This window comes from Dendrobium catenatum, unplaced genomic scaffold (assembly GCF_001605985.2).
Source record: "Dendrobium catenatum unplaced genomic scaffold, ASM160598v2 original_scaffold_209899, whole genome shotgun sequence".
Taxonomy (NCBI): domain Eukaryota; kingdom Viridiplantae; phylum Streptophyta; class Magnoliopsida; order Asparagales; family Orchidaceae; genus Dendrobium; species Dendrobium catenatum.
This window is the reverse complement of record NW_021528311.1, coordinates 1,174,153-1,184,881: the sequence shown is the minus strand read 5'-3', so window position 1 is coordinate 1,184,881 and position 10,729 is coordinate 1,174,153. Positions and strand designations below refer to the sequence as shown.

The 10,729-nt window shown below is 36.8% G+C and overlaps 2 protein-coding genes across 3 annotated transcripts; one reads left to right on the top strand and one right to left on the bottom strand.

The window, feature by feature from the left end:
- The first annotated feature begins 2,388 nt into the window (after window positions 1-2,388).
- LOC110096264 (AP2-like ethylene-responsive transcription factor AIL1) lies at window positions 2,389-7,229 on the top strand. The gene is made up of 9 exons (XM_028692461.1): window positions 2,389-2,492; window positions 2,565-3,120; window positions 3,227-3,309; window positions 6,033-6,041; window positions 6,119-6,213; window positions 6,290-6,363; window positions 6,470-6,520; window positions 6,636-6,718; window positions 6,923-7,229. Exons 2-9 carry the CDS (start codon window positions 2,672-2,674, stop codon window positions 7,066-7,068), a joined length of 990 nt encoding a protein of 329 aa, XP_028548294.1. The 5' UTR covers window positions 2,389-2,492; window positions 2,565-2,671; the 3' UTR covers window positions 7,069-7,229.
- An 811-nt stretch (window positions 7,230-8,040) lies between these two features.
- On the bottom strand, window positions 8,041-10,729 carry LOC110096269 (transcription factor BHLH062). Of its 2 annotated transcripts, none has more exons than XM_020822133.2 (5): window positions 10,533-10,729; window positions 10,129-10,264; window positions 9,075-9,193; window positions 8,623-8,750; window positions 8,041-8,551 (listed from the first exon to the last, which is right to left on the bottom strand). In XM_020822133.2, exons 2-5 carry the CDS (start codon window positions 10,182-10,184, stop codon window positions 8,183-8,185), a joined length of 672 nt encoding a protein of 223 aa, XP_020677792.1. In that variant the 5' UTR covers window positions 10,185-10,264; window positions 10,533-10,729; the 3' UTR covers window positions 8,041-8,182. The 2 variants fall into 2 exon arrangements, with proteins under 2 accessions (XP_020677792.1, XP_020677790.1); XM_020822131.2 differs by having other exon boundaries at window positions 10,129-10,214.

Genomic DNA, 10,729 nt, shown 5'->3' with positions numbered 1-10,729 from the left:
CGCGGTGGACTCGACCGTGGGACTCACGACGGACTCGACTGCGGGACGCGAGGTAGACTTGGCGGACTCGACCGCGGGACGCACCACGTGAGGCGCCGCGGCAGACTCGACTGTGGGACGCGGGTCCGTGGGACCGCGCCTGCGGCTGGATCGCGTCACGCGACTGGGCAGAACCACAGAATGACGCGGGAAACCTTGTCATCCGGGTCATTTTCGGGTTCCCGGTTCAACCCGAACCCGACCCGTTTTTTGAAATGGGTCGAAAATCTGAACATGAACCCAACCCGCTTCGGGTTCGGGTCAACACGAACCCGAAATTTTCTGGTCGGGTCCAATATTGACATCCCTAGCTTCATCTAATATAAACTTTAGGAGTCTCACTCGTGCTAGCTAAATAAGAATTAAATTAAGGGTTATTATATATGTTTACCTTAAATTTGTTCACTTGAACAACCTCTTCTTTATTTGTATCTATCATAATGCCCAAATCTCTGAATGAACCCAAAAAAAAAAAAAATGTGATCTATATGAACTATACATAAACCTAACTAATCCATACATTAAAACAACTAGACTTATACCTATGAAAAGTTAGTTTTATATTAAAGTAAAATATAACATAAAATTAACTAATCTAAACTCATAACTTAAATCTCACTCTTGATGATGTGGGTGATGTATGAGAGAGAGATGCATCACTTTTTATTCGGTACTCATATGAGACACAATTCATTCATACATGATCAACGAATGAAGGTGCAGATCTTTGTAGACGAAGCAAATTAGATTATTCATTTAAATGAATTAAAGAAAAACTAATGGTTGTTAATTAGATTATATTCATGCTTTTATTTTTTTTTATCTTAAATAATTTATATTCTTTATATGATTGACTCATAATATTTTTTTGATAGATGCTTATCATATATTAAAAAAAAAAAAATAGTATATAGATTATTGATGTACATAATTATTATGTATTGTTTCAATTAAAAAAAGACAATATATGTGTTGCAGACTAGAATATACGCGGCGGTAGAGTTAAGAAATTTTCGTCTTAGCGTTGTACGAATATCTAGCACACAAACAGAGAAGAAACAATAACACAAGAATTTTTACTTGGAAATCCTGAAAGGGAAAAAAAACACGGGGCCTCGCCCAGTTGAAATAGTTTCACTAGTATTTTGTTTGAAATACAAGAGGCTGATTCGTCCACAAAGTTAGGACGACCAGATTACAATGAATCTCTTCTAAGTTGAGACTCAATTACAAAGTTGAGCAGAGTTCCGGCGTCACTAAGGAGATTGGGCAAAATTCAGGTGTCATCTGAAAGTTGGATTGAATTTCAGCGTCGAGCAGAACTTTGATGTTACTTAGGAAGAATTCTGGCGTTTCCCGGATGTCCGGCCGAATTCCGGCGTTACTCGGGCGGCGGGAAGAACTCCGGCGGCGGGAAGAACTCTGGCGGTGATCGAGGAGGAGTTATTCTCTCCTATCATTCCCTTCTCTCTTCTCTTCTTCTTGCTTGGGCCCCCTCTCATGAGAAATGAGGGGTCTATTTATAGATTTTATGGAGTGGCATAACTTGTAAATAGGTGTGAGATCAGGGGCAAATAGGGAGTGGTCGAATGGATGATTGATATTGAATCTCTTGATCGTGCAACGTTCGTTAGACATTTGAAGGTCTTAATGATGTCGGAATTTGGCAATCTTGGGCTCGTTGGATTCGTCTCGTCGATCCGTTTGATTCGACTACAAGCTCGTTAAAATTGGAGACCATTTGGTAACTCAAATTGTGGTACGAACTTTCCAACAACATTCAGGTGTTTGATTTGGGCTCATTTGGGCTCGAATTGAGTTGAATTTGGTGTCGTTGGATTTGTATTTTCGTGACGCTCAGTTTGACAATAAGTTTACTGAAATCGGAGTTCAGATGCTCCCGGATTTAATTTTTGAAGTTTTCGACTTGATTTTGTCTCGAGATTCGTGCCCGATCAAACTAATTTTATAATAAGGTATCAATATGAAAGATACAATAACATATATATTTTTTTCACTTTAAAAAACGAATGACTTCATAAATAAATTTAAGATATTTTTATTTTATTTTATTTATGTTGCCAACTATTTTATTATTATTAATTGCAAAATCTCCATTTAATATGTTTTAAGTTTAACAAAAAAAAAATGTTTAATAAGGATATAACATAAAATTCTTTGTTATTAAATCATAGAGATCCGCTATTTTTAACGAGTGAATCAGATTCTGATCCACGCGTTCAATCGAGGATTTTTCGTACGACAGGTCCCCACACACCGGTTGCCTGGAGATCGGTGCAGTCCACGTGACAGGTCGTGCTTTAAAATCTGCCCGGCGTGGATCTCAAGGCACTCTTTGAAGGCCCCGACATTGGCAAAGGGCGAGGCAGCGCTCGCTCGCTCAGGGATCCAGCCACCCCTTGTGAAATTACCGCACTTCGTCTTCCTCGCAGGTTTGCTTCCTGTTCTTCCCATCCTCTCCTGTTTCTAAACCCTACCGTCTGCGCTGAAAGTACACCACTCAGAGATGCAACTGGATTAGTATCCAAAACGTCGGCCGTGCTGATCATTAGTTGAGGATTCTCGAATCTCGCTTCCATCCGGTGAACGATAGGTTTTTGGTTTCTTCCGAATGATTGAACAGAGGGAGTCGCTGGATCCTGAGGAAGTTATTGATTCGTTTATGAATCAGAAGGATCGGTCTCTCTTCTTAAACGACGTTGGAGACGGCTTGGTCGACTCTGAGAAATCTCGAGAATACTGCAACGCCGAATATTTAATCGGTCTGCCTCGTCCAAATGATAGTAGTGCGTTTTCTATGCCTTCCGGATTTGAGACCAGCGCGGTAGCATCTGGACAGCCAGATGCTGATAGGGTAGAGGGACAATCAGTGGGCCATCAGGAAGCTGGAGCTCAAGAAAGTTTTGCTGGACAGAACACCAGTTTTCTAGAAGGTAATTCTATGGAAATTATGCCGGTGGTGCCTGCAAACAGCGGAGAGAAGAAGGTTGGCACTCTTCTTGCTGCAGCAATGAGGAAATACGCCGTACCGAGATCTTCATGCTACCATGGAGTCACTAAGTGAGTTAGTGGATTGTTCACTTCTTAGCTCTAGACTTAGTTTTTGAGATTATTTATGAATATGACGATTTGAATGCTTAACTCCTGCTTATGTATAATGGTTCAGGCTAAAATGGAGTGGGAAATTCGAAGCACACCTATGGGATAACACCTGTAAGGTAGAAGGCAGAAAGCGGAAGGGAAAACATGGTATAATTTACATGCCTGGCTTATGATTTTGAACTATCAGTTCAAACAGAGTGTTGTTTCTTGCATTATTGGCTTGTGAATATGAATTTGTGCTTTGAAATTAGAGAAATGCCATGAAAGTATAGGCTGGCTTACCACATCAACGATTTCATAGAATATTCGGATTCAATTTCATCCAGATCTTATACGCTTTTTTCTGGAAATCCAACCGCATTTTATGTTGTCTTACTCATAGCCTCATAGGTGCTATAGTTTTAGATCAAAAGAGCTGGAAAGATATATTTATGCATTCCTTTCCGGTCCTAAGCTGCAGTAAAACAAGGATCCGATTCATAGAAGGGTTCTAGTGATGGACTTACCGAGCTGTTTTGGTTCATTCTGAAGGAGAAATGACCAATATTCCTTGATTACTAGCGATGGAAGCCTAATAGGATTTTAGTTGGGTATTTTACTAATTATTTTTAGGATAATTGTAAAATGTTCCTAATTCTCATTAGGAAAGTTGAGGTATTAGATTTGACTTATGTTAAGAAAGGTAGAGGTAGACCTAAAAAGATTTGGTTAGAAAATATTAGAAATGATCTTTCTTTATTAGATTTAAAGGAGAATTTAACTTTTAATATGACACAATGGTGAAAAAGAATTCATGTTGCCGACCCCACGTAGTGGGACAAAGGCTTGATATTGTTGTTGTTGTTGTTGTTGTTGTAAAATGTTCGCTTTCTTAAGCTTAAGGTTTGGCCTAAGAAATTTTGCATGCCATACCTATCATCATTATTAGCTTATCCAAGTTTGTGGTGCTGGATTTATGAATCTTTCTTCTTAGCTTATCCAAGTATGTGGTGCTGGATTTATGAATCTTTCTTCTCTATTCATTATTATTGTGTTTTAGTAATTCTCATTTGTGCATAATTTTTGAAAAATTTAGCCAAGTTAATTGGTTTCAATTTATTGCTTAAATTCGGTATGTTGAGTCTTAAGTTCTCCATCAACTTTAGTTTTAGTAGGGCCGAAGTTGGGTGAATGAGAGATTTTAGCATTGCAGCTGTGGGAAAACTCCTAATGGCGTGTGGCTTCTTTACTTGAGCAAGTTCAAAAATCTTACCTCACTTGAGTAATAGATTTAACCACCTAAAGTGATTCCAAATGTTCCTATTATAGCTAATTTCTCATATTTTTATTCCATAACGGCTAGTTAGAGATATTATAAAAAAAAGGTATGCATGCTAACATGAATTTCTTTATCGTTCATCTCCCAGCTTTTCTCTTCCACAACATCCATCCCCCATTCTTCCGGCATTTTTGAATATCTGCATCTTGCCATCTATTTTTTCTTTCACAATTGATTAAGATTAACCTATGATGCAACTGTGATTTGTTTTTTTCGAACTTTACTGATTTTTAAAGTTCTGTACAATGTGAATGTAATTAGTGCATTTTGAATCTTTAAAGATTTCGTGCTACAATAGTTTTTTTTTTTTCTTTTTTTTGAAGAGTTGCTCTAAGATCCTAGAATTTTCTGTCGTTTATAGGTTAGTCCTATCCTTTTCAAATTATACTTATTAGATATGAAATTTATTTTTGGCCAAATTTTAGAAAGAAGCCGGACATTTCTTAAAATTAGTTTAAGGAGCGCATTTAAAAAAAAATTTAAAAAGGAGCAAAATAGCCAAATCATTTGGCGTATTCTGAATATGTTAAATGATTCGGCGTTTTCTGAATAAGCTAAATGATTCAGCGTATTCAGTTAAAAAAAATTGTCATCTAGAGAGAGAATGTGTAAGAGTGAGAGAGAGACAAGATGAGGGAGAGAGAAAAGGGGGAGAGAGAGGGCCAAACGGCATTGAAAGACAACAGAGAGAAAGATATGAATGATGTACTTTTTTATATATAATATTATGTAAATGTTTTTTTTAATATTAGTAATTTAATTTAAAATAAAATTTACATAATATAATATATATATCTTTCATCTATCTTTCTCTCTTGTTTTTTCATGATGTGGCCCTCTCTCTCTCCCCTTTTTCTCTCTCTGCCTACTTATTTCTCTCTCTCTCACTCTTTCACATTCTCTCTCTCCATGCCAATTATTATTTTTTACTGAATACATAGAATACGCCAATTGATTTAGCTATTTTGCTCCTTTTTTAAATTTTCTTTTAAATATGCTTCTTAAACTAATTTTAACAAATACCTTGCTTCTTTCTAAAATTGCGCCTTTATTTTTTAGCCCTGTCGTTTCTATTTGTATTTTAATATGGCTTTTTTCTGGTAGCATATGATTACTGAAAACTAAATCTTATTAATACCAGACATCTGTTGAACTCTCTCAATCTGATTACTTCCTGATGTCATCTGGTTATTGAAAAATTGTAGTATGCTATTACTGACAAACAGTAATAGTTATCTACTTCAAGCAATTAGCAGATTCAGAGAGGTTGGCAGTGGGTGGAGGGCTCTTGGAATGGGTGGATAGTGGTTTTGACACTGGCATGAATCATTGTTTGTTCATAATTGACAGGCATGCTGGACACTCCATACTGCCACATACAAATCTCCATTCTCATTCAAAGTTAATCATTTGATTTTGATTCTAAAAAGTGTTTGCAAAGTTATTCCTAAACCCTAAATTACTTTATATTTGTTTCTAACCACATCTTTATCTGGAATCTTGCATTGTCAATGCGACTGGTGGTGGTCATTCTACTCTGCTGGTGCTTCAGTTTATTTAGGTAAGCGTGATCAGTAAGGTTTATACTGAAATATTGGTTTGTGTGACTGACAGACTATAAAATTGTTTGGCCTGTAGGAAGCTATGACTCTGAGGAGAAGGCAGCTAGAGCACATGATCTTGCAGTTCTTAAATATTGTGGTCCAAGCCATACTTCTAAGCTTAACTTCCCCGTAAGATCATTAAATATATATCAATTTGTAAGCCATTTGTTCTTAATATTGGTTAACTGCAAGTTTCTATTTGCAGGTTTCTGAGTATGAGAAAGAGCTTGAGATCATGGAGTCCATGACTCAGGATGAGTATGTCGTTCATGTTAGAAGGTAATATGATTGATCTTTTCCTATGTAACTTTAGTAATTTGGCATTCTTATTCACGATACAAGTAATTGATTTGCAATTTGTTTCTCTGGGCTATCAATATTCCAGACAAAGTAGTTGTTTCTCAAGAGGAGCTTCTGTTTACAGAGGAGTCACAAGGTTGATCCAATTCTTCTTATTTCGTCAATTTGAGCATAAAAATATTCTTCTTAATTGATTCATTCCTCTTCTTTTAGTAGAAAGATTCTAACAAAATTCCCTTTTGACCTAAAAGAAGGAAAGATGGGAAATGGCAGGCCCGAATTGGTCGTGTTGGTGAGAGCAGGGATGTCAAAGACATATATCTTGGAACATTTGGTGAGATTAAATTTAAGGTTCGTTTGAGACGGCTTTCTTACTGCTGCTTAAAACAGTTTTTTTAGTACAAATATTTTAAATTTTGTACTAAAAAGCTGCTTTTAAAAGTATTAAAAATGCCGTCCCAAATAAAACCTTAATCAATATTTATCCTTTTTACCATAGAGTTTATTTACTATGTGCTTTCTGGCCTTGCGAATTCAGAAACCGAGGAAGAAGCTGCTGAAGCCTATGACATTGCTGCAATTGAGCTCCGAGGAGTTCATGCTGTGACGAATTTTGATATTAGCAATTATTGTGAGGGTTCTTTCAAGCAAATCGAAGAACCTCCCTGCAAGTTAGAGACTTGATTTCTTGCATTATAAGTGCAGACATTGTAACATATTGTTTTCTGTTCTTTATTCCATAGTTTCTCAATGTTTTGCTTTAGTGATCTTTGACTTGTAAACTGGATGTTGCTGATTCCGAAATTTTCTTATTTTCATTGAAAAAACTGCTTCAGGTTTCAGTTTATGTAATATTTTATTTCAGTAAGATGATGATGCTTGTATTAGAGAAAAAATTCAGACATTAGTAGTTGCCATGCACTTGTGAGAATGATGAGAAGCCAAGAGTTGCCAAATCTCTCAGCATTGTAATTTTATAGCATGTGAGAGAACTTTGCGCATTCATATGGAGTAAGGACGACTGCGTTTCATAAAGTTACAATGCATCTGTTAGGCCAGTTCAACCTGAACCGGCTTCGCAGTTCAACCTGAACCGGCCAAAGCCGGTTCAGGGGTTTATAGGAGGTGGACTAATGCCGCCTCCTTTATTTCAAATCTTGCCACCAATCACGAGGGGGGTTCACTAGGGGCCAATTAAAGCAAGAGAGCGGCGGTTAGGGGGGCCAAACAGGAAAAGAAGGGGGCGACTATCCATGAGAGAGAAATTTGAATTAGGAATTGATTTGGGAGAATTATTGTATTAAATAGGAGTTGTGAGGGTTAGGACATGCTTGATTATTATTTCTCTTGGAGTTTTCTTTGGTGTCGTGGGCTCTAGACTCATCATCTAGAGATCGAGAAAGAATGACCCTCCTCTCGTATTGAGGATCAATTGTATCTTTGCTTTGTGTTTGCTTTAATTTGATTCCTATAATACGATCTACTATTCTGGATTGTTTTCACCGAAGATCTTGAGTTTTTCTCGCTGTTTTTACCAATTATAGCTACATTTACTTGCGAAATCAAGTATTTCCCATTAGGGTTACTTGTGAAATCAAGTATTTCCTATCAACATCACAGCATAAAATAGAGCCTAATCACTAACTGACATGCATCTTCAAAAACCAGAACATTAGGTCATTTGATAGGATATATTTTTGCAAGAATGCCAACCAAAATATATATATTTATTCAACATTGATAATAAAAGCTTGGAACTGATGCTACATACAACACATTAAAGTCAATCCTCATCAAATTAAGCTTTATCCACTCCCTCCTGCCAGCAATTTGAATATGCACCACCTGAAGCTTCCAGGTTTCTGGAGAGGAACTCCAGCGACCATGAATCTGGAGTTGGATACCTTGCATGAGGTCTACTAATATGCGATGAAGGCTTCGGTGAAGATAATGGCCCTGCAACATCAGCAATGGCTTGCTGAAGATCTTGGCTTAAAGGAAGAACAAAGACAGGAGCGACCGATGAGTTCTGCGATGGCAAAGCTGAGCAGTTGGGTTCCGAGATCGGCGGGGGATCGACGCTCTCCTGAATCTGGTTCTGAAGCCGATCGATGTCGCCGTGGAGGGCAGCATTATCATCTTCCAGTTCATTCTTCTCAATTGTGACCTGTGTGGCATTCAATACATTAATTCAATATAGATAAAGAAGTATATATAAAGATCTATGTAGTAACTTACATAATGAGATTCATTTAATAAGGCAACATTTTCCTTCTTGAGAGATCCAACTTGTGTGATAAGGTCCCTTAGTAATCTTGTAGCATCACATAAGATGGTGGCCTTCCCATTATTCTGCCGAGCAGGATCTGAAAATTAATGAATTATATCAAATATCATCACAAAAAATGAATATAATGATGCTTTGGATTATGTGCTACATTATCCATTCCAATAACAAAGGAATGTGTTTATGAAAAGCATCTTCTTTTACTTTACTTTGTTCTACAGTTTTAGACTTCGTTTGGGATAGCTTTCGTATTGCTTTTTAAAATGGCTTTCTTTGTACTATGAAGCAATCTTATAAAGCAAGAAAAAAGCTGTCCAAATGAAGCCTTAGAGCTAAATAACAGTTGACCTCATTAAAATTACAGATTTTTGTTGCAAAAGCAGATGATTAGGAAAACATTTACCAAGTGCATGGCTAAGCTCAAAGAAGAGCTCATTTAAATGATCGCGTTTTAGCTTCTCTCGTTCAGCCTTGTGTATTTTCTTTGGAACTTTTCCTCGGATCTTTTTGCCAGGGACAGACCTGCATAAGGAAAAAAACCCTCAGTCAGTTTGCTCCATATAGCACAATTAACAGACTTTTTTCTTCATAACCATCAGAAACACTGAACTCCTAATGTTCATGAAAAGTAACTATGATTACTATAGGAAGTTTGAAAGGCCAGAGATGCACAAAGATCTCTCATCTTTCTAAATCATAAGGATATTTAGGGTTTAATCCTATAGCTATAAAAGAAATCATATATGATATCTCTGGCAAATTGATGAAACATACCTAAACCTTCTTCCAATTTGGTTTGAAAATGTTTGTTTGAGTTCATAAGCTTACTCACAAGGATTGATAACATGTAATGTCATCCAAATTATGGTGAATTTGAATAAGCTTGAAGAAAAATAGGCCAAAAACCTCATGCACAATGAAGAAAACCAAAATCATAGAAGTAATCAATGTTAACAATTAAAAGTTTTAGACTTTGTTTGGGACCGCTTTTTTACTGCTTCTTAAAGCTGCTTTCTAGTACACAAATTAAAATATTTGTATTAGAAAGCTGCTTTAAGAAGCGGCAAGAAAGTCGTCCCAAACGAAGCCTTAGTCTTTGTTTGTGACAGCTTTCTTACTGCTTCTTAAAACATTTTTTGAGTATAAAAGTTACTCAAAAGCTGTTTTAAGAAGTAGGAAGAAGACAGTCCCAAACGGAGCCTTAATTTATCTAACTGCTTAAGCTGATTAAACATCAAATTGATAATCTGAAAGGAGGATTATTATTTTGTGGTTCCTAGTTAAGTCAATGGGTACTAAGATACCACTGGGAAGATGTTTTATGTGCTGATTAATGATTATAAATGACCAGGTTCTTCTTCTAATCAAATACAACACAGTAATGGGATCAATGTAGAATATGAATCACAGAAAACAGATCACATCAGATAATTATAAAACCATAGTTAGCAACTGACCCATTAAGTGGCTTTTCAGCAACGCGACCCATAGACGGGCAAGCTTCTGATACCATGCTCAGTTCTCAGTTCTGAATCAATGAATCCTGTTTGTCAAATAAGCTCGGTTTCAACGCGCATATAAGGCATGAAAACCCTAAATTTCATAGTTAGGATGATAAGTAATCGTCCAAAGTTCACAGTTGAAGATCAAAATAGCTGTAAAAAAACAACAAAAATCCATTTTTATCTGTCAGACAATGAAAAAGAAAGAGGGAGAAATTGAGAAAAGTTGAGCGAAAACGCAAGCTTGATGAATAACTGGAAAAAAAAAGAGAAAAATCATCGCAGAGCAAACTGACAAAGAAAGGAGAAGGGAGTAAAAGTTGAGATTTTTTGGGAGGAGTGGGAACAAATGAAGATACCTCAATGAGCTGCTTCAATCGAATATGGAAATACTTCGAAATTAAGCAGTTGAAAGGGTCCCAACGCTCTTCTTAGATCCTTCGTTTTAGGGTTTAGATGGATTTGTATTTGGATTGGAGGTATAGATGACGATGGATGAAAGAGAGAAGAGAAGAGAAAGATCGCAGACGGGGAGAGAGAGAGAGAGAGTGGTATA

What these genes read in the sequence shown, in the direction of transcription:
- LOC110096264 (XM_028692461.1), top strand. Translation starts at nt 2,672, where the DNA reads ATGATTGAACAGAGGGAGTCGCTGGATCCTGAGGAAGTTATTGATTCG. An exon ending in TGCTACCATGGAGTCACTAA is followed by an intron (nt 3,121 to 3,226) that starts GTGAGTTAGTGG and finishes ATAATGGTTCAG; the next exon opens with GCTAAAATGGAGTGGGAAAT. An exon ending in TATGTCGTTCATGTTAGAAG is followed by an intron (nt 6,364 to 6,469) that starts GTAATATGATTG and finishes TCAATATTCCAG; the next exon opens with ACAAAGTAGTTGTTTCTCAA.
- LOC110096269 (XM_020822133.2), bottom strand. Translation starts at nt 10,184, where the DNA reads ATGGTATCAGAAGCTTGCCCGTCTATGGGTCGCGTTGCTGAAAAGCCA. An exon ending in GCTGAAAAGCCACTTAATGG is followed by an intron (nt 9,194 to 10,128) that starts GTCAGTTGCTAA and finishes TTCCTTATGCAG; the next exon opens with GTCTGTCCCTGGCAAAAAGA. An exon ending in TGAGCTTAGCCATGCACTTG is followed by an intron (nt 8,751 to 9,074) that starts GTAAATGTTTTC and finishes ATTAATTTTCAG; the next exon opens with ATCCTGCTCGGCAGAATAAT.